Genomic DNA, 25,215 nt, shown 5'->3' with positions numbered 1-25,215 from the left:
GACAGAAAGACTTATCGAATCTGCCTTCCTGCCTCTCTGAGGTCACAAACCTCAGAATGATCTATGTTATGTTCTAAAGATAGCGCCAATTTATTCTTGCCATCGCCTGTATTTACACCTCATTGTAATTACCTCAGTATGATCTATGTTATGTTCTAAAGATAATGCCAATTTATTCTTGCCTGTATTTATACTTAACTGTAATTCTTGGGTACAGTAAGTCTGCCAGAAAATAAAAATTGTTTTTATTCCCTATACCTGTCTCACAACTGACTAATCATCAGGAAATAATAACCAGTGGAACCACTACACAACTTGTAATTCCATTTAGAATCATAGGATCATGAACCCCTTGTTAATTTGTGTTATTACTATCAAGATGATGTAGAACCTGTAACTGTAAAGATACAAAATGCTTTTCAGTGCACTGTTCTTTTACAGTTTCTCTTTTTCCCATAAACACATGGTACCATTTTTTGTTACAGTCCACATACTGTTTTAAGTTCCATTAAATCACAAATTAAAGAGGAAAGTGTACCATGGGATAGAGTCCTCTGGGACTCTAACTGACAACAGAACTAGCCACTTGAAGGAAGCCCTCCATTTCTTGAAGACTCTCCAATGAAAGCAACACCCATAGCATTCAGCTGGAAACAGGAACCCTGTGAGACCAGGTTAGACTGCTCTACCAAGCAGCACTGCCCCAGGACTGGGAGAAATAAAACAAAATTAGGCCTTTTGGAGTAGCAAAACTTCAGTCTGTTAGGAATTCAAACCTCCTAAATCAATTCAGTTACACGTGAGAACTCACAATGCTCATACGGATTGTTCTATCCAGATGAGCCTAAGGATTCAGCATAGATGTGTCGAGTTCAGAAGAAAAATGAGCTTTAAACACTCAAAACCTAAGAACATGCTGTAGCTGACAGAAGGTTACATTGCAGAGCTGGTAACGCGAGTTCACATCAAATTAATTCTTATTCTGTTGGTGTCAATACACGCACCAAAGTACTGAACACCTAAGAGGAATTCATAGAGTGGCATACAGAGACCTTGATAAATAAGTATTAAGCCCAGCAGCAACATTCATTTATTTTTGCTTGTAAGTCCAATACATTGTGTGCTGGTTGGAAACCTTAAAAACCCATGAAACTGCAAACCCATTGGGAATGAACTGAATTAGATTGTAAGAAGACAAAAATTAGGCACTGAAATTCAACATTTTTTTACATCAATAGCATATTCTAAGGCACCTGTATTACTGATGCAGGGCAAAATGGCCATTTAGTCTCTGAAATCCATTCAATCACTGGACACAAAAGATAAGATAGATTTATTATTTTTATATGTATATTATTAAACCCAGCTTTCTGAAGGAGTATGCTCAGCTATCAATGACCTACTTCTTAGTTAGGACCAGAAAAGAAAAGCTTGTTTAGAAAGCCTTAACTATTCTGTTCTTCAGCCCAGGGGGAATACTGAAAGACCAATTTCTGGATTCACTTTCAACATACATGCAAAAATATCTTCTGTTTTGGCCCAAACTGTGATTTATTTTTCCCAGTGCTCCTAAACCTTTACACTGCATCAGCTGTCGGAGCCTTATTCAGGATAATTACAAAAAGTGACTGCTTGCAAAGCCTCATTGAAATCTACACCTTCAAACACAGCAAGAACTTTACAATATATTTGGCACTAATTGTTTCTATAATGTGTGTCTAGAACAATGTCTGTTTCCATGCAAACGTTGACCTTGCATTAGCATCCTCATCTACACTGTTTGTTAGAAATTTGACGTTTTAAACAGCAAAATATAGTGAATAAATCACCCGTAGTCACATGAACCATTCCTTATTTGTTTCATTTCTTCTTAGCAGAGAAACAGCAGAGGCACAACAATATGTTCTCAGTGAAAAAATTTACAGTCCAAGGATCTGGCACAAATTTTGTTTGACTTCATCCATGTGTTATACAGCAGTCTAAACTTCAGTAAATTTTAGAATAACAATTTGAGATTGTTATTCTACCCAGTTCAACACCATATACTGCTTGCCAGTGCCCTTGGTGAGGCATTTGCTATAGGGGTATTATTCCAGACACTTTTTTTTTTACCGCAGGACTGACAAAGAGCTCACAGCCAGCCTGTTCTGCCGTGCCCCAGCACCATGCTGCAACAATCAGAACACATAACTCACACCTAGAACACAAGCAGTAAAGATATGGAAGCCACAAATTATTTCTTGCACTTTTAATATCTAAGAACAAACTACGAAAACTTCTAATAATAATTTAAAAAAAGCAGAACATCAGGTAGGTTTTGTTTTTTTTCTTTTTTTTTAAATTAATCTTACAAGAGGTCTTAAACAATTTCAAAAAATTACAAAATATATTCAAGTGTGGAAAGTTACTTTACTGATAAAACAGCATTTCTTTATAATGTGCTTTTCTCCAATCACGATAAGGAAGCATATGCGTATCAAAACCATCAGAACAAATCACTTGTCTCCACTCTAAGAAACAGCACAAATATTTTAAATCATTTTAACTGTAGTATGCCAAAAGAACAAAGTGACATAAAACCAGAGACTGATAAAGACAATACAGGGAAAATACACAAAACAGATGATCTATTAAGTCTTCAGTATCCACAATTCAGTATGTGGAAGTGCTTAGCTCTTCAGCTGGCTTTGTTTCAGATAGTTGTACATGAGTAACTCGGTATCAAACATCAAAAAAATGGTAGTATTAACAGGGAACACTAAACCACCCCAATGGTTTTGTACTTAACGGAACAAAAAGCATTTGTATGTTCTCTTCTGCTAATTTCAGCACAGAACTTTTAACAAGCAGCACAGAGCTGCAGCATCGCTACCTTCTCCAGATAGCATGGAAAAGATTTTTTTGTTTGTGCTATTGATTACTCAGTTGTCATATCACTGACTTAATCTAATAGCTACATTATCACTTATTATGCTCCATAAAAATATTTTGTGAAACAGCATTTGCGGTTATAAGGAGCAACAGCTAATCATGGTGGTACTGAATCACTCTAAGTGATCCTCATCGAAAATGATGGAAATTGGCAGTACGTAACTGGCACGTCTCCCTAGGCTGAAGCAATTATGTTCTAACAAATTTCTCTCCAAAAACCCCTGTATGCATAGCAAGTCCAATTCCAACTACACATCTTGCCAAGTAAGAGTTTAAACTGGGTTTGGCCAGCTAGGCCAGTTAGGAAGCTTCCCAAGTAATGTTCAGGTAGTGGTGGCTTTTTTTATACAGTTGGGTTTTTTTAATACTAATTGCAGAAGTCAGATTTAAAAGCAGCCTGCATTTGAAAATAGTATCTGCGTGAACATTGCCTCATATATTTTAAATCTCCCAGTCTGCCTAGAAAAATCTTAAGAACTACTATACAAATTAAAACTTGAATAAAAAATAGCCAGTAAGTATTTATTCCCAGGACAAGCTTATCAGGTACAGACAGCAGTGTTATGTTCTGGTGACTGCCTTCAAAGTTCAACAAGCAAATGCTACAGCTGCACCCATCACGACATATCAAAAGTCAAAACCTGTAACACTACTTATATATCATCAGCAAATTAAAAAAACAGAAAAGCACACCGCACCAGTGTCACAGTTCAACACTGCTGTATCAGTAACAGGCAAGTTTATGGTTAAGTTTTCTTTTCAAACTCATAGAATACAAACATATGAACCTTGCATATTCTGTTAAGAACAAACAGTAATTAAATAGGGGGATCTTTTCTTCACCACATACAGAAATAACAATGTATTTACAGTTTTCAAAAATTCTACACTTCTTGCATTATTTTGCAGGAATTCATTTTCTTCAGGCTGAAAAATATTTACACAATAGTTCAGAACATAAACAGCTTCTGAATAGAGCCAGGTTAACAATTCTAACTTACTGATGTAAAGACCTTAAAAGAAAATAAATCCACCCATTCCACCTACATATCCCATTATTTGTGGGATTATATCACAAACTACAGATGTTTTAAGATGTTTGACACAAGTTAAATATTGCTAATTTTCACAGTTTTCCCTGATTTAAGTCTTAAAAACAAGCGAGCTGCAGTCATAACTGCTTTTGTATACAGGTTGCTGCCGTAATTGCAACATGTATTAAGATTAGAGTCACAAGCTCCCCTCATGTATTTTCAGTTAGAAGCAAGTGTACTCTCACATATGTAGCTAAATTTTTGTTTAACTCAGCTTAAAACTGAAACGTACCAGTTTGAAACAAATGTGCTGACACTCAGATTTACTCTTGCGTTTCCAAGTTAAGATGGACAGTCTTAACCTTGTAGTCTTGAAAATTATTTTAAAGCAGCTGAAAGCTTCAAACTGCAAATTTAAAGTAAGACACACACCCCCCCAAGTCAATAATTAAAGGTAATACTTAAAAAGAGCATGAAAACTACAGTAAAAATCTGCATGAGAGGAAGACGGTACTTGTGTCCGGAGCTGTTCTTCTAAGTTGAAAATAATCAAAGCACCTGTTCTGAATAACAGTACTGAAGAGAAATATCGAAGGCTTCACAGTAATACACACTTTCAGTGCCACTTTTTTACTACAATGTTTCCTGAAAAGGCAGTAGGGATTTAAAACTTGCAGACTAAATTTGGGAAAATAGTCCAAACCTCATAGCAACAGAATTAACAGTTAAAGCAAAACAGAAATGAAGTAGCTGACCTATTGCTTACTCTCTAAGACTTCAAAAGAAAAAAATTGGTTTGAAGTCCTTCACATGCATGTGACAAGAGTTGTAGGCATAGGAGCTCTGAATCATTCAGCATCCCTGACATACGAATCAACGTAAATTAACTACAACCAAAGTCCAAGAAGCTCAAGCCAAAAGGAAACCTGATGAGATTATTTAGTCCTTTCGTATCACAAAAGGTAACATTAGCTTTCCAATGGATTATTTGTGAGATTACACACTCAGGAGCTATATTTGATACTTCCACAAACAGTAGAAATCATTGCCAATTCTTCCTAGCCTCTTCCAACCAAGAGTAGGTAGCTTTGAGAATTCTATCTACCTGCCACAAGCAAGTTTTTCAAAAGAGGGAAGATGCTACTGTAAAAAAAGATCTTTTCAAGTCGAAGCAATTACGTGTTTGTACATTAAGAATCAGAATTGTACATTAAGAGGATTTTGTGTTCAAACAGTAGAGTGTCAGTGTTCAGCATTACAAACAAGAAGTCTGGAAGTGGCAGCACAGCTGCATGTAAGGCATTTTAGGAACAATTCCAACACAGCTCACTGCCTTCAGCATTTTATTATGTTCAGCTAACATGAGCAACCTCTCGCATTTTAAGATTGTTTACTACTAAACCCACGGTCATTCCGATCAACCCTGAAACATCTGTAGACCTTCCATAATGACAGACGCAACACGAAGAGCGTTTCCTGTGCGTGGAGAACAGCTGTCCATACAGCTAACTTCAACGTGTTGAACGAGAGAGGTCACTTCTCATAGCCAATCCTCGCTAACTGGCCCAGTCCTGAAAGCGGAAACAGTCACTGGCGATCTTCCACACTGTGTTGGTAGGTGTGGCTTGAGCTGTCAGCAAGAAGTTCTGATTGAAGTAGCGCTGCTTGTCACCATCGAATTTTACTGTCCCACTTGTCACCACGAGGACTGTTGTCTGGCCTTGAGTAGCTTGCTCTTCACAAGGAGGAAAAGTATAAAGAAAACTACTCAACCAGAGACTAACAGGTAAAGAAGTAGGAAGCGTACATAGAAGTTTCAATCAATTCTGGTTATACTAGTTATAGGCTAACAATTGGTTACACATTCATGAAAAATACAGTTTTGTTGCATCATTTCTGTACAGACAATGGTGTATTTGCTCCCCAACACTGCTTTTTAACAGCTTTTCTATTTTCATCTCATGTTGTTCATTTTAGAGCACTATAACAAACACCTGAGGTTTTGCTTAGACTAAGCTCTCATTATTTGAGATATAGATAGATGTATATTTATATTTAGCAAGTTCCATACCCTTTTTTCCCCTGCTATTAGAGATTGTATCTTTTTCACAGCAGAGCAAAGCAAGCGTGCTTGACCACAGGCTTCTTCCTTACTTATATTCCCAAAATAGCCATTAGAAATGATTTATTAATTTCTCAATTATGTAAGCCTTTCTTTAGCAGTTGTTAATCAGAAATCTAAAGAACTTAACATCTATTCTAGATGTAAAGAAATCAAAGTACATACAGGTTAATGAGTTGTTCCACATTATACTGCAGGTCAGTATCAGAGGCTACAGTAGAGGTATCTTGACTCTGACATTGTCAAGAAAAAACATAACCTGATAAGCCAGACTTTTTCAACACATGAAAATACATTACATCTGAATATGATCTTAACAGAAAAGTCCTTAAAATATTTTCCCAGACACGAGAAAGTGTGGAGCTGCTGTATCTCGATTTGTGCTGTATTTATGCACAACTTGACATTTCAACTCTCAATATTTTCTTTAAGTTTGTTTCAAAAGAAATATTAAACACTATTATAATTGCAGTTCACTTTCAACAGTTATAAGACGACTGAAAAATAAAGAAGTTGTAATATAACCTTACCGTGAACGGGCTGACAGTCCAACACATTAACCTGGAATTCACTTGATGGCAACATTTCAAAAAATTTATTCAGTTCTTCTTGCCCGGACACTGCATTACCATTCCAAACTAACGTTGCTTTGTCCAAATAAAGTCTTGTTAAAGCCTGAGTGATTATGAAAATACATATTTGGGGAAAATGTGTAAACACATACAATGGACAACATACAAAACAAAATTCTTTGAATCCTTACGTTCTGAATTACTGATTTCTTCTGTTACTTTAATAAATAAAATGCCCTCCTGAAATATTAGCTCCTGTTAACAATTAGCGCTCCTTACCAAGAATTAAAACTGAAACATATTCTCCTTTATAAGCTGCATAATATGCCTCCAAATTTACATACTGATGAGATTCCTTTAATAAAGCTAGTGATAGAACTGAACAAGTTGCTAACAAAAGGATAGTGCTACTTTCTAGAATAAGTTTATTGCTAATTTTTTGGGGGGGTTGTGTGTGCGCAACACAGATTACGTCAGGAAAGTATAATGTTAGGTAAAAAAAAAAAAGTGAACACCACCAGGAACAGCGGAAACTTAAAAAGGACAGTTATCTGCAGCAGCAGGCCAGAACTTCCCAAACGTTCCTAAGCTGTAACAGTTGAGTAACTGCCTAGCTCTCCTTCAAGCTGCTGACACATCTCTGCCTAACTTACTTCTGCACAAAGTGAGTATGAAGTAACATGCAACTGCTGCTATTTTCACATAATCCAAGTTATTAAATTACAGTTATAATACATTTCAAATTCCAAAGAGCAGTCTCCACAGCTCTCTTTTGGTGCAAGTATCTGCTACATGATACCACATCAATGTGGTCCATGAAGACTTTCAGAGCCAGATAGAGCTGTTTCCACTTTATCCTCAGGCAATCCTGAAGAGTCCCAGAAACAGAAGTGATCACTGCTAATAAAAGAAGTTTGGAAAAAAAAAAAAATCTAAATCCTGACCTCAGAGACACATAAAGCAAGTTTTATCTGCCTGTATTGACCAAATCCTGTACCTGTAAACTATAGCTGGACATGATCTGAACTATTATCATGAAGATGTCTAAAGAGCTTTCTAAAAAGGCTCCTTTTACAACAATGCTGCACAGTAACATAAAATCCTCTACAGGGCCGTCTAAGAGAAACAAAGGTCTCGACTTGGCCAACACAATACACGGTAACCAACTTTCAGGTGCTTTCAAGTGTAATGCTAGTTAGAAAAGGAAGCAAAAAATGCATGAGACAATTCTAAGTATTGTCAAAATATCTACATACCCTTCTTCTTTTATCCATTGTCTCATAATAAATGTTGACAAATTCATCTGCAGCTCTACAAGCTTGATCCACGTAGGTTTTGAAATCCTGGAGAGAAGAAAATCACACCAAATTACTAAACTTAGGCAATTTTATGCAACCTAGTCAACTATGCAGTTTCTCCAGCAAGTCACTTTTGTTGGTCTTTGCCATCCTCACTGAAAGATGATGACAAATAATGTTGAAATTGACTCTGAACTCCTTTTCTACTTGCAGGAGGTACCTTTGAGCCAGGTGACAGTTTTAGGATTCATTGTGAATGCTGATATATTTATTGTATTTAAATTGCAAATATGTACATTGAAAAATGAGCTACAGCTGGCTGCAAGTTGCGTGAACATGCAAGTATTCAGTGCAAATATTTGTTGTTGTGATGGCTGTTCTGAAATAAAGTTAAGGATCAAGATTTATTCAACATATTTCTGAAAATCAGCGAGAACCCCATCACACTGCCACCATAGTCTCATTTTTTAGAACACCTTTATATATACATATGTAAAATGTAATAATATATATAATTGGATATACAGATATAAAAATGAGAGAGAAAACACACACACACTGGATGTATTCCAGTATCAATCATTCCAGTTCTATATCCACAGGTAAAAACCAAACACTTCTCCTCACATCTCACTATTTTCCTTCTATCTCTCTATTTGTGTTTATCCAAAGGTAGCAGGCTTTGCTGTCACATCACTGCATCGTGATCTCATTTGGTTATTTGCTCAGTTTGTTTAGCTGTCTGGCCTTTGATCTCTTACAGACCCTGAACTGTGACATCTTGGAAAGCAGTAATTCTGAATTTCCTGTCCATACATCTGGAAATCTGCATTTAGTTCTGTTATGATATTTTCTTTAAAATATTATTATTTATCATTATTCTACTTCAGCATTATACCATCAATATTTGCAACTCAGTACTTCACAATTTAATGACTCAGATTTTTTAACAGTCTTTAATGAATACACACCAGAACCACCACAAATTCCTCCAGTGTCACCACAAGAAACAATACTATTCAGAGAAATCTCCATACTGCAAAATACTTACCGGCCTATCAAATAATCCCTGCTTACCCCACAAGCCTGCTCTTCACCTTCCTAACTTCTCCAGCAACTTCTGAACCCACAGGCCAATTCCAAACAAATACAACAAAGTACTTTTTTTAAAGACGCTGTGTTCCAGCAAGCACCAAGGGAAATTTCTCCCTTGGCACAAAGAGACAAAGGGTATTAGACCTCCCTTATAACTCAGCCTGCTACGTTATTGAGAATAATCTCTCAATCCACGTACACTCGCACATGTACACTTTCTAACCAGCAGTCAAACACGTTGCCATGGCTGCGAGGGAAAGCGTTAGAGAAACACCAGGAGACTGGAATGAATTGTTAGAGTATCTGCTATACAAGTCAAATGGAAAATAAACTTTGTTAGTTTTGATGCTCCAGATAAGTTATCTATAACCATAGCCCAGAATATGTTTTTAAATTCTGAAAACAATTTAGGTTGGAAGAAACTTCTGGACGTCATCTGGTCCATAACCCTGCTCAAAGCAGGGCCAACTTCAGTGCTTGATCTAACTCCAAAGTTAGGTCTGACTGCTGAGGGACCTATCTCCAGTCATGTTTTGAACATCTCTGAGGATAAAGATTTCAGTTTTTTCAAATTTCTGTTCCAATGTCTAATCACCTCATTTGGGAATCTTTCTTCCCAGTATTTAACAGGAAAACCATAATTTAAAAAAAAAAAACAACCCACACACAACAACCAACCAAACCTAACCCCTTGAAGATTCTGACGACAATTCCAAACAGTTAGCCAATCCACATGGCCTCTGCAGATGGTCTCTGTAAAACACGGTGGTTCGTCGCACAAACCACTGCCTGGCCTTAGGCCTCTGCACAAGGATGCTGCGGAGGCTGGAAGCGAAGGAGAAACGGCCATGGGGGAGAAACCCAGCTCTCTCCCGGGAGCAGCCAGGGGCCGACGGACCAGTCGGAAGGAGCCATGCACACCCCCTCGCACCGAGCTCCTTCCCTCCCTCCCTGCTCCCACCCGCCACCGCAGCCGGGACCCGTCCTGGCACCCTGGGCGGCCCTCCCCGTGCTTTCAGTCTCGTCCTCTTAAACGCAGCAGCCCCCGTCCGCCACCCGGGGCGGGAGAACCCGCTCTTCCCTCCGTGCCGCGTCTCGGCGAGGCCGCGATTCCCCTCAGGCGGCTCCGCGGCCCCCCCCCGCAGACTCACCACAGAGGCGGCCATGAGGGAAGCGACGCGCGCGAGCGGCGGGAGAGCGCCGGATGTACGCCGCGCTCCAGCCCGCCGCTTCCGGCCACGATCGTCGCACCGCCAAAAACCTTCCGCCGCGCCGGCCGCTGCAGGGCGGCCTGAGGGTGAAATGCGCCTCAGTGAAGGTCGGGCATCGGGGCAAGGTTCCGGGCAAAGCCGTGGCGGCTGCTGGGGCTTTCTGTCTGAGGAGGAGCGGCGCTTGGGCAAGGAAAGCGACACGGAAGTTGTCGGTTTAGAGCATTTGTACAGGGCTGGCATCCGTCTGGGGGAAACATCTAACCCGGCAGTTGTTGGGTCTGTGGAGGGTCTGGCAGTAGCTGCTGTTCCAGTCGGACAGCCGGGAGCAGCGCAGGACTTACATGGTTCTGTCGTGGCGCTCGGTTGTAACTGATGTGGTCATCTTCCTGCTTTTTGTAACAGTAATAGTAGTTGTGAAGCAGCGCTGACCTCGTCATGGGAGTTCAAGGACATCAGATGGCCTCTCTGCAGCGCCTTCCAGCTATATGAAAGAGTATTTTTGTGAATAAAACCCCGTAAGTTTGGGTACTGTGACGTCTTCCAGAGTTATGAAAATGCTGAAGTCTTACATGCTTTGCTACAAGTGATACTTAAGCGATCTGTATGTTAATTTATGAATGCAAACAAGGATACAGATGCCGTACGCACCCAGGGCAATAACCGAAGTGGAAAATCACACACATTAGTTACTTACTTGATAGCACAAGTGCAACTTGCTATCACAGAGAACATGGTCATAGGTACCATACACTGTGTCTGGAAGACTGTGGATGTAAAAATAGGTCGGCGCGTAAGCACCATGCCCCTGATTTTACATACATTTTAGATCTCTGTGCTTTTCCTGTGTGCGCCTTTTGTCCCTGTGGCTGCCATTGCTGACGGCAGAGACTTCCCGAGGTCCCCGGCTGCTGTGCCGGCAGGGTGGAACGCAGCCAGGCCCACGCTCCTGCCGTGGGCAGGGAGCCGGGCAAAGGCACGAAGGAAACTTGGGCTATTTTCCTGTAATGAGCTGAGTTGTAAAGCTGACTGGTTAAATCTTCATCACACAGTGAATAACAGGAAAAGATCTGACGAGACTCAAGAGGTCTGCAATTAATTACTAAAGATGATGTGGAGCTGGCTGGGAAGAAATCATATACGGAAGGTGATAAACGCTCCCGGAATGCAAAGGTGCGTCTGTGGCAGGTCTGCAGGGAGAGGACTGAGTTTGGGTCAGGGCTCTGAGGATGTGCCCTTTAGTGTACTGGATCACATCCAGCGGTGTCAGCTGTATACTAATTTGTCATTGCTGTGCAGGAGTTGTATCACTATGAAACAGCATATCCTGCTGAATTAAGAACTGCTCAATGAAGGTTGCTTAATGCAAAAGTTCAAACATCCTCCCCTTTGAAATCTCAAGTGTTACTACATCACCATATTATCTACTTGCCTCAAATTAATACAAGTACTTCATAAAACCTCTCTCATATAAAGAAGAACTATCATCAATTTCCAAATAAAAAAGCAAGGCACTGAAATTATGATTTGTTCAAGGTGACAAAGGGAGTGCAGAACTGCAAACTGCAATTCTAATCTTTCACCTTCATCATACAAACATCTTTATTCTGAGATACATCAGTGTAAAATTAAAAAAAAATCACTCCCATCTGACATGTCTGTTACCTATTTCAGGTTTATTTTCATCATATTGATGACAACATGTCTAAAAAGGTAGTGTCATGTTCCTTCGCTCTAAGTTGGATTTGTAGGAAGTGACCACTGTAAATCCTAGTTTTTCTTTACAGATTATACTTCTTTCATTCAGAAATACTTGACACAGTGGGATCATTATAGTTTCTTTAGCAACAGTTAATCAGAAGAATGCTTCTCCAGCAGGATTCACTGCAGACTGTCCACTGGAAATTAGGAAGGTAGATAATTTGAAGATTTTCTGTGCCTACTACCTGCCTGCCTTAGCACCAGTCATTATTTAGTGAAGTAACGTGTCAAATAGAAGGTGAATTGAAAAAATGGGTGTGAAATTTACTCTCAGCCACTTCTAAGGATGACACAAAATTTTGGATATCATTTTAGAGCAATAACTTCTTGTTGGCATCAGCTAATTTGGGAAAACAAGAAGAACAATTCTTCCTTAACACCAAGCAATATGCAAGACCTGGTTCAAAATATTACTATGAAAGAGGCACTCAGTGGCTCACAACAGTGGCCAAAATGCATTCAGGTCTAAACTTCTTGGAAAAACAGAGACAAAATACCCCAAACAAAACAAAAAATCCTTGCCACGACAGTATTTAATTAAAAAAAAAAGAGCAGCAAGAAATGTAAAATATTTGCAGGCAGTGTGGAAACTGCTTAAAGACATTAGCAATATGGGATGCTGAGAACAAATGCATACCACTTAGCAGACGTGCTTTACAAAAGACTAAAAAAGTCCACAATGCTTAGTAACAGGCCTATGTAAAGAAGTACAGAGATATCTTCCAAAAAATTAAATTGTTTCCAAATGAAGAAAAAACCCCATGAAGTATGGCTAGTAAGATTTACAAAGGAAGTAAGGCAAATTGAAAATAGTTGCTTTCCCTTGAGCAAGCCTTTAATTTGGGTGTTTAAGTCCTAGAGTAGTATGAGCAGACACAATTTCCACTTTGTGTTGAACAAATTATAGCCATACTGTATATTGTCCAAGTACTCCCTAAATAGCCATTTGGATTTCATTCAAGTAACAACCAAGTGCAACTCATAATTTCTCTTCAAAAGCCCAGAGACTCCTAACAGTTTCTCAGCCTTGTCTCCAATACCTCAAGCCACCTTCCCCAGCCCTTTATATTCCAGAAGGAACATGTAAGATAGAAATGCCAGAATGACTCAGCAGCAATGACACTGCACTCCCATGCACAGTTCAAGCCGTTTACATCAAGATGACTCATCAAAATACCTTTACTTCTGAAGATGGTTCCTAAAATATGCAGCTCTACTACACCCACTTACCATATGGAAGGGAAATTTTGAGTTAGTTTAGATCTTACAGAACAAATCAGAGGCAAAAAGGGTAGCTTTGTTGAAATAGCTGGGATCAGCTATTACACCTGTGAGATGAACTTCAATATACGGGGTATTTTTGATTCTATAATCAATAATGCTAACTTTTAAAATTATTAGTTGCTGGAAATCTTCTCAAATACCTGATACTAAGAACAATGAACTAAAATTGTCATCACAATTAAATGGCAAATAGGATGATGTATCTCTGTATCTGTATGGAGATAGGAAGTAATTCTTAGAAGTGACCGCTTTATAACTTCAGTCAAATTTACTCAAAATATCGTAACTAATGATAAGTAAAAATGTATTATGCTTTCAAAAATGCATTCAGCCATCTGGGTTAGGCCAGATTTTATTTTGTTTTCATCAGCTGACCAATTAAAATCAATTGAAATTGATAGCAAAGCACTGGGTAATTTCAGAATCCCTGACAAAATGCATAGATTTTTATTATGAATTATTTTGATCCTGGCAGATAGTGACCACAGAACCAAAGTAGAATCCAATCTCCAACAAGATGAAAAAAGTTCACGTTTCCCCCATAGAATCCTCAAATGACAATTACGTACACTTGCATCAGTATCTATGCAGAAATGAAGCCAGATTGCATATTGCTAGGCCACTTTTCAAACTAACCTTGTACTGTGTCACGGAAAACTCTGGTATTTCTGTAATGACTTCAGTAACAGCCTAAAATGAGGTCTGTGGGTTGTGATTACCTTTGATAAAATGAATAGTCCTTAGTTTTTTAAATAATCTTACTGGACTTAGATTAATGCATTTGTAATTATCAAGGGTTTATAATTTATTCCCCTTTAAGGTTACACAATTAACACTGACAGATTTCAAATAGACTATCCTCTATTAAAAGAACCCAACAAACTACTATGTTTTTTAATTTATTGATTCAGAATATATGTAACATTACTGAAATCATAACATGCTTAAACTCTGCAGGTTCAAAATCTCACTGCAATGTTGTACACAGCACTGAAGGGCAAGAACAGGAGGCAGCAGAAGGCAAGGTTCTTGCAAATTTTAGTAGCCACTCTACTGAACAGAGATCAAAGAAATGATCCATGGCCTATGTCAGTGACTAAAATTAAACTGGTAGGTTCACTCTTTTATGATTAGGTTTATCAGCCTTCACTGATCGCATGCCGCATACAGCATCCTTGTTAACAATGTCCAATTAACAGTTCAAAGATTTAGGAGGTATAGTGACCTTTACAGGAAGAATTCCCTCGAGGTCAGTGATTCACACACTTCAGCTGTCAAGCTGGTAAAGCAGTATCTTTAAGGTCTCTCATGTAGTCATATAGGTCATATATGCTATTCTCTAAGACCATGAATCTTTTTGAATAGTAAATGGCTCTTGGGAAACACAGTACTCGCAACTTTTGTTGGCATTACCAAAATGTACACCAGACACCAGATGTATAGAACTTGAAAGAACAGTCTCCTAAACCAAGGGAAGCAACTGACACTAGCCAAATCCAGACAGGTTCTGATTAATGCAATGCCAGTGAAGCTGGATCATGAGTCAGTGTTTGAGGGTTTTGCCTGAGCAGGGGCTGAATGAGAGCTCAGAGATCTGATCTGTTGATTTTAATGGGAACTGGGAGTAGGTCTTAGGTGCTTAGCACATGCACACTTTGACCTATATGCTGGATACAAAAATACTGCTAAAGCTGGAGTTTGGATTTTTTAAACTACAGTGGACTTAAGAAGGCCTGGTTTGGCCAGTCCATTCTCAACATAAAAGGCATATTACTCTGGATAGACCCAGGCAGAACCTGTGTTTGTTACAATCCCATGGGCACTCTGGACTATGCACCACTCCACCTCAAATTCCCATCATACCAGAACTGTAGGAATGCAATGATTCTTATCCTGACAAATACCCGTCTTGTTTTTTAAAGAAAAACAGGACTCGCTATATTGAAGTGATAACTGTTCCACTGACCCGCTGGGATATGGTGAGATCAGGTACAAATAACTCTTCTATTTTAATCCATGTCAAAACACTCCCAAGTGAGGATAAATTTTCAGAACAGGTCAGTTCAAAGTGTCACCAGAGTTACTAGTTAAAGCAATTTTTAAAGCCTATCTGTTTCATTCTGGCCATATGTAAGGAAAACCTAGGTAAGCATATTTGTATTAGAGTGGACTCCACAATAGTTAAATGTAGCAAGCTGATAGCTGTGTATATGTGCACACAGACATATTTATATACTAGAGGGAGGGAGCCTATAGTCTCACCTTTAAGGCTTGTAAGGTAGTTCTGTTTGCACTTGTCCTTTTAGCTCAAAACTTCAGACTGCAATTTTGATCGTGGCTTCAGCAGTATATTGTATCACTTCGCAGTATAGTATCAGCTCCCAGCTATGTCCTGTAGAAACAAAACAAAAAGCTTGCAAGTAGCTCTTACCAAGATATCTGAAGTATGAAGTATCTATACAATGCCTTGCATCATATACGTCAGCTGGGAAGGATTTTACAAGCATCACTTGCAGCGCATGACCATGGTTTTCTTTAATGTGTGTGCCGCTGAACCAGCACACTCCCTAACTGAATTTCTCCTTGGGGCTGCAAGCATTGTAGCTGCAGTAGTCCGGCTGGTCCTTTTTCCTGTCTCCATCTAGTACTGCTCAGTTTTCACTAAAGCCTGGAAAGAAGAATGTCTTTCTTGCGGCCAGATTTCCATTACCTAACTTGCCTTTACATAGCCAGATTGCATTTTGAGGAAAAAATTAGTATATAAAATAGTGGGAAGCATCTCCAGTTTTGGAGCACTAGTAAAATGAGCCCAATTCTAGACCTCTCCCTAGGGGACGTTTATCAGGCTTGGACACAGAAGAAGATGACAAATGGCAGTAGCATTTTGCTTCCCAAACTTAGGAAAACTAGAAGGAAAAAATCTGAGCTACAACACAACTTCTAAACCTGTTCTAAATTGCACTAGGGGTCCATCAGAATCTGAAAAAAAAAAAGGTGCTGTGAGACTTAGGGCCATTGCTGTCCCCTCCTTTTTCCCAGCTTAGAGTATCAGATATTTATGGGTAAAGGAAGCTGGAAAATGAGTTCCTTTTCCATTTATATTTTCAAAAAAAGCAGCATTTTTTAAAGTCAGAAACACAAACAAGAAACAAGGAAGTTTTGTTTTTGAACAAATATTCATGTGGTTTTGGTCAAAAGCAATTTTTCTTCCCAATTTTCAGGTGTCTGCTTTCCCCCAATATCTTTTCCCCTTCAGAAAAGAGGGAGACCTCTTTTAAGAATAGTCTAATTTAGCTTAAAATCCATTTTCATTAAAAATAAATTTTTATGAAGAATTTTTGGATCAGCTATAGATGGAGCACTAACCACTCCACATTATAGATTTAATAGAACTACGGAGCAAAGTTCACTCAGATGAGAAAGGCCTGCAGGGCTAGAATTACGGTTCAGGTGCTGTCTGAAAGTGTTAGTTCAGATCAGCTTGTAGCATATTCTGAGCTCAATTTACATTTGGCTTAGACTTGAACACTGGGCATCAGGAGGTACGGCACAATTAACTGCTTAGTGGGATGACAACAACAATCAAATGCTAACTAGTATTTCTCCAGGCCAAAAGTATCTGACCATTTAAGGAATCATTTTCTGGTGAAGAACCATTGACTTCCAGCTGGAAGTAGAGTTTTGTCACTTGGGTTTTTTTTATAAATGGAAGAGTTACAATATGATTATTAACAGAATAATAATTACTATATGATTATTAACAGAATACATGCCTTCAGATTTGTATGAAAATATTTTACTTGTATTCCCTGAATACTGTAAAATATTTAGTACTGTCTGAGCGTCTGAACTGTGGTTCTATGATCAGTTGAGCTGTCGCAATAGCTCTGCAGCAGTGAAAGCAGCATACCTTTATTTCGGACTTTCCCAGCTCTCTGTGTTATCTATACCCTCTGTTCTATCAAGTTCACCTTTCGCAGAGCTAATTTAATTAACTAAAACTGTGGAAGATGCCACCTTTCCTTACCCTCAATATACTTGGCAAGCTAAAATGGATCAAAGAGTGGTCTTGCAAGTGACAGTTGGCAAATAAAGGTAAGTAGCTGTTTATGGCTGGGATGAGAAGGGGAGGGACGATAAGCGAGAAGAGCACCAACGCGCTGTTATGCCAACTCACGCCATGGTGTGAAGTGATACTTCATGGCTGCTGCTTGAATTTGACAGACATGCAACCCACTGCCAAAAACCCGTGGTCCCACTTTTTTCTCCTGTGCTATCCTCAGTTGTGCGTTCCCATCACTTCCTGTCTGCCTGCATTTGTGTAGGTATTTGCTGAGACCGATCACAGAAGTGATCTGTCTGAAAATCATGCTGTTGTTGGGTTGATTTTCAGTTTGTTTCTCTCATCCCTACAGGCACAAGCAGGGTGATGGAAGCATACACCTAGGGCAGGACTGCCCCTTCCAGCAGCAGCAGCCACTTAGGTCAGCTTACAGCAGCTCTGGAAGCACATCCAGCAAGTCAAGAAGTGAATAAATAAGTAAAACTAGCTGCAGAGGTTTACAGCCAAGCTGGGAAAACTGTGAACATCAAGCAGACAGTAGAAATGGTTGCAGTATTGAAGTGTTCTTTTAAACACTCTTCCAATTTGTATAATGTTAGACAGGTGAGGGTATTTTCAACACTTACATATGTATGAAATCTCTTTTGACAGTGTATCAGACTGTCTGGAAGCCTAATTTTATCTAAATTTATACCTGAGAAACCATATCTACTTTTAATGGGATAGCATCAATATAGCGAAAGTACACTCATTAACTCACTGTAGACCATGATGCTTGTTGGCACATACTCTGCTAAAAACCTCCCTTCCATCGTTAGACAATAACCCACACTGAGAGCATGTATAAACTCAGTGAAGGCTAGGGTGGTCTCTCCTAAATGTTGAACACACTGACCCGATGATTTTAATCTCACATCATACTAATTAGGAATTATTTAATAAAGGCAACAAAGTTGTAATGTGGTACATTTTCTTCATGTGAGGAAAGAATCAAGCTCACTTTTCACTTTGGGAATGTAAGTAGCAAAGAGTACTGATGAAAGATAACACTAAAGTAGATTAATTAGGTTCTCACCACAAGTATAAACAACTACATTGTTTCAGGGATATAAAATGGAATCTGTTTTATCCTTCATCACATAGATTATGACACATTGATTGGAAAACAGTCAAATTTCATTGGCAGAGCTGATACATCTATTTTTATCTATTGAGTTACTTGTTAAATTATACAGGAAAAAATGTTGTATTGGACTTTGCAACCTGCTTCTTCTTATCCTAATAGCTTGCTAACTTATATTCCATAAGCTTCATCTATATATCTTTAGTTTATAGCTTAATGAAATCAACAAACTAAATTAGTGGAGCACATTAATTATATACAAAGGTCTTTAGTCTCTAAGGAAGGAACAGAAATCTTCACTGAAACAGGTCCATCCTCATCTAGGAGTCTATTTCTGTGGTCCTTTGCATGGGTGGAGTAAAGTGAAGCCAAAGCCCAAAGAGAAACTGGCTGTATGAATGCCTGGAACCACCCAACTAACTCCAACAGAATAATGACAACTGAAAGAAAGAATCCACTAAGGGACATACACTACGAGGTGAGCATTACTACCCCAAAACATTGACTCATATACCTTTTGCTTCACAAATATTTGAAGAAAGATAGTTGCAAGGCAACCTGATGTCAGTGGAACACTTAGACAAGAGATATAAAACCACAGACCATAGAAAGGAGAAACAGAAATCACTTATCACCTCTTTTTCTGATGATATGTTCAATGCTTCAATAATATTGATTGTTCCTGACAGATATACAGATCAGCAGATGGTGGGAGACTGTTATTATTTCACAGCAATGATCCATTATTTTACAGTTTGTCATCAACATTTTACAGTGTACTTTTTAGAAAAGGGGTTATCTTTTTTAAAAAAAGCTGTATCACATTATTGTTTTTTCTAGAATGTTTTACAAATAAATGTAGAACTACTAGGAATATTCAGTGGAATTCAATCAACAAAATGTTCCTTCTTTTTCCCTTCGATATTTGAGAAGGTGAAGTGTTAGAAATATGTGGTCTCATTTTAATAAGGCAACGGTTGTTATCTGGTAAATAAGCATACTGTCTGCTAAGTGTTGACTGAAACCCAGACTAAGTTTTGAATTTGTACTAGAACCTGGAACCAAAAGAAACTATTTTGACCTGAGTGCCACACACATGTCCAATACAAAACACCACTGTAAATATAGGTGGGTTTGCGTGACAGTTCAGTACTCTATGCTAACTTAACCTGCAAGGACGGGGGTACCGAGCGTTCCCTGAGGTATCAGTAGTCCAACAGTCAACTGTTAAAACAATGGCAAAACTCCCACTAACTCTAATGGAAGCCAGATCTGGCCTTTGGTTGGTTTGTTTTGTCTAAATAGGGTGGTCCCACTTTAATCAAAGTTTCTTCAACGTGCACCTTTAATCACTACCTCAGTTACACAGCCTCATTGCTCAAGCTCCAGTGTTAGCAGATATCTTGGCTAAATGTCAAACAATTCCATCAGCTCTTTGAAGACAAATATTAGACAGAGACTGCTTCTGAAATAATTTCCCCAAGCACCATTCAATTAACCTACTTGGCCAAAAGGTGATGCAAAAATCAATATTTTGTAACAGATGCTTGTGTTTCAGATGAAACTAATCAATAGGCATCAGAGCAATTTCAAATTAAAGACAAATACAGACAAAGTTAAAATATCAAGCAGTTTAGGTACCAAGTGTATTGCAACTTAAAATAGCTCTATTATTTTGGGCAGGATATTCCCCGGTTACAATTTCAACATATCATTGCTTTTATTAAATTAATTATTGCTTTTTAAAAATAAAAATAATTACTGTCATTTTGGGAGAACTAACAAAGCAGGTGCGAGTTCCCCCTGTTGGTCCTACAACAGCTGTTAGCTGGAACTGTGTGTTAGGTTTCCTTTGAGTATTTCAATTTGAATAGACTTGAATGTTTGGAATTTTTCTGTTTGCTTTTCACAAGCAGTTTTTCTCCTCCGTATTCCTTCTAGCCTTGTACATACATAATGAGATGGAAACAACATGAGACCCAGCGGAGCCCAAAGGATAAATTTTAGCATCAGAGGGTATGTTACTGTATACGTACGAATGATTCAAGGAGACATTAAGCATGTTGGTGAAACAAATATGAACAAACATGGTTGCTTGAACAATAAGAAAAGTTTCTTATTCACAAGCCTTTTAACAGGAAGGGTTGTCAGTAATGAAGAGGAACTCTACAAAATGAACTGATTCTCATTTGTGTTTTCCTTTATATTATAAATATACCCTGCAATCAAATTTTCTAAAGCAAGACACAGGACGTGCAGAATCACTTCCAGTGAATTGCCCTGGTTCCATAAAATCACTGTCACCCATCTGGCCAGTGGCCTAGTTCTCTTTGGTTGCAATAACAAGTTGCTGTCTGGCAGCAACGTGCATTAATAACTTACTTTCTACACTTATGGGGGAGAAGATAAACATTTTCCCAAACAGATAACCCCAATACGTTAAATATGGGTTTCTTGGCATGTGAATTCTTTACCTTGGTAGGGCACTGTGAAGGCAACCCCGGCTCTACCCTTCCTTTGAAGTTGTCGGTGTAGGTGTGGGATAGCCGTGGAGATTCTGGAACTGTCAGATGTCAGTGTCACGCTCAGCTGTGCTCTCCAGGGGGAAAACAGTAAGTCTGCCATCTTTGCTAATGAAGCCTGGCACAGAGGATACCATCTACTCTTCTTCTTCCCAAATACTCTCAGCCCTCAGCCAGACCAAAAGTAAAACGTAAGATCTGATTGTGAGTGCCCCCCTCCCTCCAATCATTTTAAGGAATATCCATTAAACCAGTGGCTGGGCCCAGAGATGAGAAGAAGGGCTTAAGAGCAAGGCCAGACCCAAGTTTCCTTTTTACCTCTACTCTTTTACAGGTTCTATTTCTTTGTGGAGACCCAAACCTAGGTCAGTGTATAACCTCTTATAGAACAGCCTGATTTATTTTTCTGTTGACGAGCTATAACCTTTGGAATGGATCTCTCATAACGGAAAGCATGTGAATCTTCCTGCAACATTTTTACTGCATTTACCAAATACTCAGTAGGATTCATCCTCATTCCCACTTGCGTTTATTAATGACAAAATCTGCATTGCTGCAGTGTAAGTACTGATTCACTAAAGAACACTAAATCTGATTATCAACTCCCATGATTGTACTAGTCTGCCAATGAGGAATGTATTTAAAAAACACAGCAGTAAGTATGGGGGAACACAAGCTGTGAGTAAGTTACAAGAACCTGTATGATTTTATCACTAAACAGCCAAGAAAGGTAAATATTCAGAAAAAACAAGCCCTAAGACATTTTATAAATTATTTTTCTGCATTTCTTCAGCGTTTATATCAAAGAGAGGAAAGGGATTATCATCTTTAAAAATACTGTTTCCCCATGTTGCTGTTCTCTTGGGAAGAGGTTTAAGGATATGAAGAATCTCCTCTAAAAGAAGACGACCAGACCAGCTGAGTCAGAAACATGAGGGATTTCCTAGATGACCTTTGGATTTATATTTCAAGATTATTCTGCAGGGATACTGAGAGATATTCTTTCCTTTAGGCACTAAACCAGATCAGATAATAAGATGATTCAGGGTACTGGTAATAGGCTGTAGGATGTTAGACATTTAAACCTCCAGTCAAATCCATCCAACTTATTCAGGGACCTATGTGGCATTCAGTATTGATCCTAGTTCAGTGCTCAGAAAGAAGACAATTTCCTTAATAAAGGTTCAGCCATTGTTGCACCCAGCACAGTGTCCCAATCAGGAAAATGAGGATACAGATAAGCTATCTATACGCAAAATGCTCTCTCTGCTCCTGAACAACTTAAGAATATCTAAAAGACAAAGTATAGGAAAAGCGAGCATCTCCTGTAATCATGTTTTAAAAAATCAAGGTGAATATGCTTGTAGAATTGTAATAGGCTGTGTCCCTAAATTCTTCTCTATCAATAATAACAACTTTAAATCCTCTCCCTATTATTTACATTTCAACACATTAATACACTATAGTGCAAAAAATGGTTTCTTAAGGATTGAGAGCAGAGCATTGAAGAAACTGGTAGAAGTGCCATCAAAACAGCCAAGAATAAACCAACACACCAATGCTCCGTTGATTCATTCCAGAGCAATGCACCTGGACCCACCAGCTGTCGTAATATTCCATCTGGAGCAACAGCTGTTTGCTCAATAGTTCTCATATTGTCTGACACAAACAATTGTTTGTTAAATTTGTCATCAGTGATTCTCTATGGGGTTTGAAATACTGGAAAATGTTACATTTTGTTCCTGTCCTTAGGTTTTGAGCATTTTTTCTTGCATAATGTGCAGGGTTCCCAAAATGGGATTTTGTGCAGCTGTGCAACTCTAGTCAGAATTACAGGTCCTGTAGCATCTCCAAAAAGTTCGACGTGGTTCACTGTAAGCTAAGGACACCTATGTAAGGGGAGGTGGAAAGTAGTGTTTAGTGGATCAAATTATGTGGCAGAGAAGATGGAAGGATTTGGTCAGGTCTCCAGGCTAAGAAGATGAGACTAAGAAATAGATTTTATACAAACTGAGAAGGGAGAGAGAAATTCCAGATCCTGGAACATATGGAAGATGTTACAACAGTCAGGGCTGGGGAGTGACTTTACAGAGTCATAGCTGCAGGGAAAGGACAAATATGCTTATTAGAAATGTTATTAGGGAATGTTTTGCATGAAGAAGCAGTGGAATTTGAATATTAGATGAATGAAACAGCACATTATTACAGGGTTGAGCAACAGGGAGGACTGTGCTGTTATTCCCTGCGAAGAAGATACTCAACAGGAATGAAGCAGCATTATGAGACAGGAGAATGCTTAGAAATGGAGAGGTAGACCTGCAAAACTTCAGAGCAAGGACAAGCTTTGAATATGAGACTTGATGAAATCACCACACAAATGTGCATGACGAGAATGTGGAAATTGAAGACAGCCATGTAATACCTCTGGAGAACTGAGAGAAGAGCGTTGTACTCATCAAAATGGATGTTTTATGAACTGTAAGAGATAAGCACCAGGAGTGAAGGTAATGAAAAAAGTAGATCAAGATGCATCCTGAAAAAAACTGCTTTTAAGGTGCATTCCAATGGGAAATAGTAGAATGAAGCACATAATGGATGGGAAATCTAGTTAGCAGAGATAGTACCTGCCAGACAATTACCCAGTTAATTACTTCTTTGTAAGAGAATATGGCATGAGCGAAAATATTCAGCGTGTTAACTTAAACTGCTCACAACATACAACAAATCAACAGCCAAGAAAACTCTCTTCAAAAAACCTTTCCACTAACAGCATGCACTATCAGCAGCACGTGTGTTGGATGAAACTCTCGGCAGAGAGCATATGCTACACAAGCAGAATAGCCCTGTCCTTGAAAATTACCTGCTTTCCTCTCAGCTCTGTGCACCCATGGCTTGCTGGTGCCTCAGAACAGATTTGCTTACTTTTTTTGGACTAAGCTAAAGAACACTATATAGACATTTTTTAAAATGATCCTTATGTATCAACAATGTGGATTTATCATAAGTCACCCAAAATGTTATTCCTGCAAAAATGGGATCTGATTAAACATCACTAAGCTCAAGGATTTTTAAAGGCGCATCTGTGGTGTAAAGGAACACGGTCAAAAATAACCAGCAGCTACTTATGTCTCCATCATTCAATTAAAGATGGATAAGTCTTTTACTGAACTTCGGTTGACTGATGCCAATCTTTAAATTCACTGAATATAAAAAAGACAGAGAGATGGCAAGACAAAGCAACTCCAGTTGTACTTTCATTGACAGAATTGTTCCTCATCTCATCGACAGGTGGCACCTACGCAACACCCTGAAGCACTACTGTTCTCCATGCCACGCACTACAGATGACGGCATTGTGTATTTCCACACTCCAATAATGATTTATGAGGTCAGACATGGGCTAAACATTCTTAGACTACCAAGCAGTATATGGCTTGTGACTGAGGTCAAACATCAGGGCAACATTTAGTCATCGCATGTCAGAGTAAAGTCTAAAGGACAAAATTTGGTGCAATATATTTACTTTCTACCAATGGAGGAACTTTGGTTTTGAAGAGTAAGGAAAGAAAAACTGGAAGATATATTTGTCAATATTCACTGCCACAGTCATACGTCCATATTTAGTTGTGGATGGAAGTCTGGCTTTCAGTTGTTGTGCATTCATTTTTCATATGCTGATCACACCAAAACACCGATGAAACAAGTTCCTGGATAAGAAGGTGTCAGAATTTCTTGTCCCAGCACCACCACAACTTAGAGCACTTTTATTCACCTTAGATGGGGACCTGAAAACTTTCTTACTTTGCAAAGCTTGTAAAACCTTTCAGACTGGGCTGGAACACCGATAAGAGTTTAAAAAGCTCAGAATACTGAGACAAAACTTTATCTAAAGTTGTTCTTACAAACTCCATTTACCACTGGCAACCACCAGCTTAGCCAAGTGCTAAGGCTTCCCAACACCAGCTGTATGCCTCTGCAAAATTAGTAATAGTAATTAAAAAGAATATAAATAATTTCCTTCCAAGCACAGCACTCTACAACTGGGAGAGCAAAAGAACCAGCAACCTCACAGAGTCCAACTGGGGTGTCTGTTGCTATCTGGTAGATCTTTGATGAAATGATGATGAGAACCTGCAAAAAATCAGGTAGACTCCTCTAGAAGGAGAAAGAGATGCTACTTGTTTCTTTAGTGAAGATTCCTTC

The 25,215-nt window shown here is 38.8% G+C and overlaps 1 protein-coding gene across 5 annotated transcripts in view; it reads right to left on the bottom strand.

The window, feature by feature from the left end:
- Positions 1 to 363: 363 nt before the first annotated feature.
- The window catches only part of NXT2 (nuclear transport factor 2 like export factor 2), a 72,129-nt gene continuing 47,277 nt past the window's right edge, over positions 364 to 25,215 (bottom strand). For 2 of the 5 annotated variants that reach the window (XM_075763647.1, XM_075763648.1), the window contains 4 exons: positions 15,568 to 15,697; positions 7,916 to 8,002; positions 6,618 to 6,762; positions 2,316 to 5,700 (listed from right to left, as the gene is read on the bottom strand). In XM_075763647.1, coding sequence (XP_075619762.1) covers positions 5,522 to 5,700; positions 6,618 to 6,762; positions 7,916 to 7,933 — 342 coding nt within the window. In that variant the 5' untranslated portion in view covers positions 7,934 to 8,002; positions 15,568 to 15,697 and the 3' untranslated portion in view covers positions 2,316 to 5,521. Of the gene's footprint in view, positions 710 to 2,315; positions 5,701 to 6,617; positions 6,763 to 7,915; positions 8,003 to 9,740; positions 9,981 to 10,203; positions 10,745 to 15,567; positions 15,698 to 25,215 lie in introns of those variants that run through there. The other 3 variants (XM_075763645.1, XM_075763644.1, XM_075763646.1) reach the window with 3 other exon arrangements.

The sequence above is a fragment of the Balearica regulorum genome, chromosome 11 (assembly GCF_011004875.1).
Source record: "Balearica regulorum gibbericeps isolate bBalReg1 chromosome 11, bBalReg1.pri, whole genome shotgun sequence".
Lineage (NCBI taxonomy): Eukaryota > Metazoa > Chordata > Aves > Gruiformes > Gruidae > Balearica > Balearica regulorum.
The sequence above is the reverse complement of the archived record's forward strand: the minus strand, read 5'-3'. Positions and strand labels throughout refer to the sequence as shown.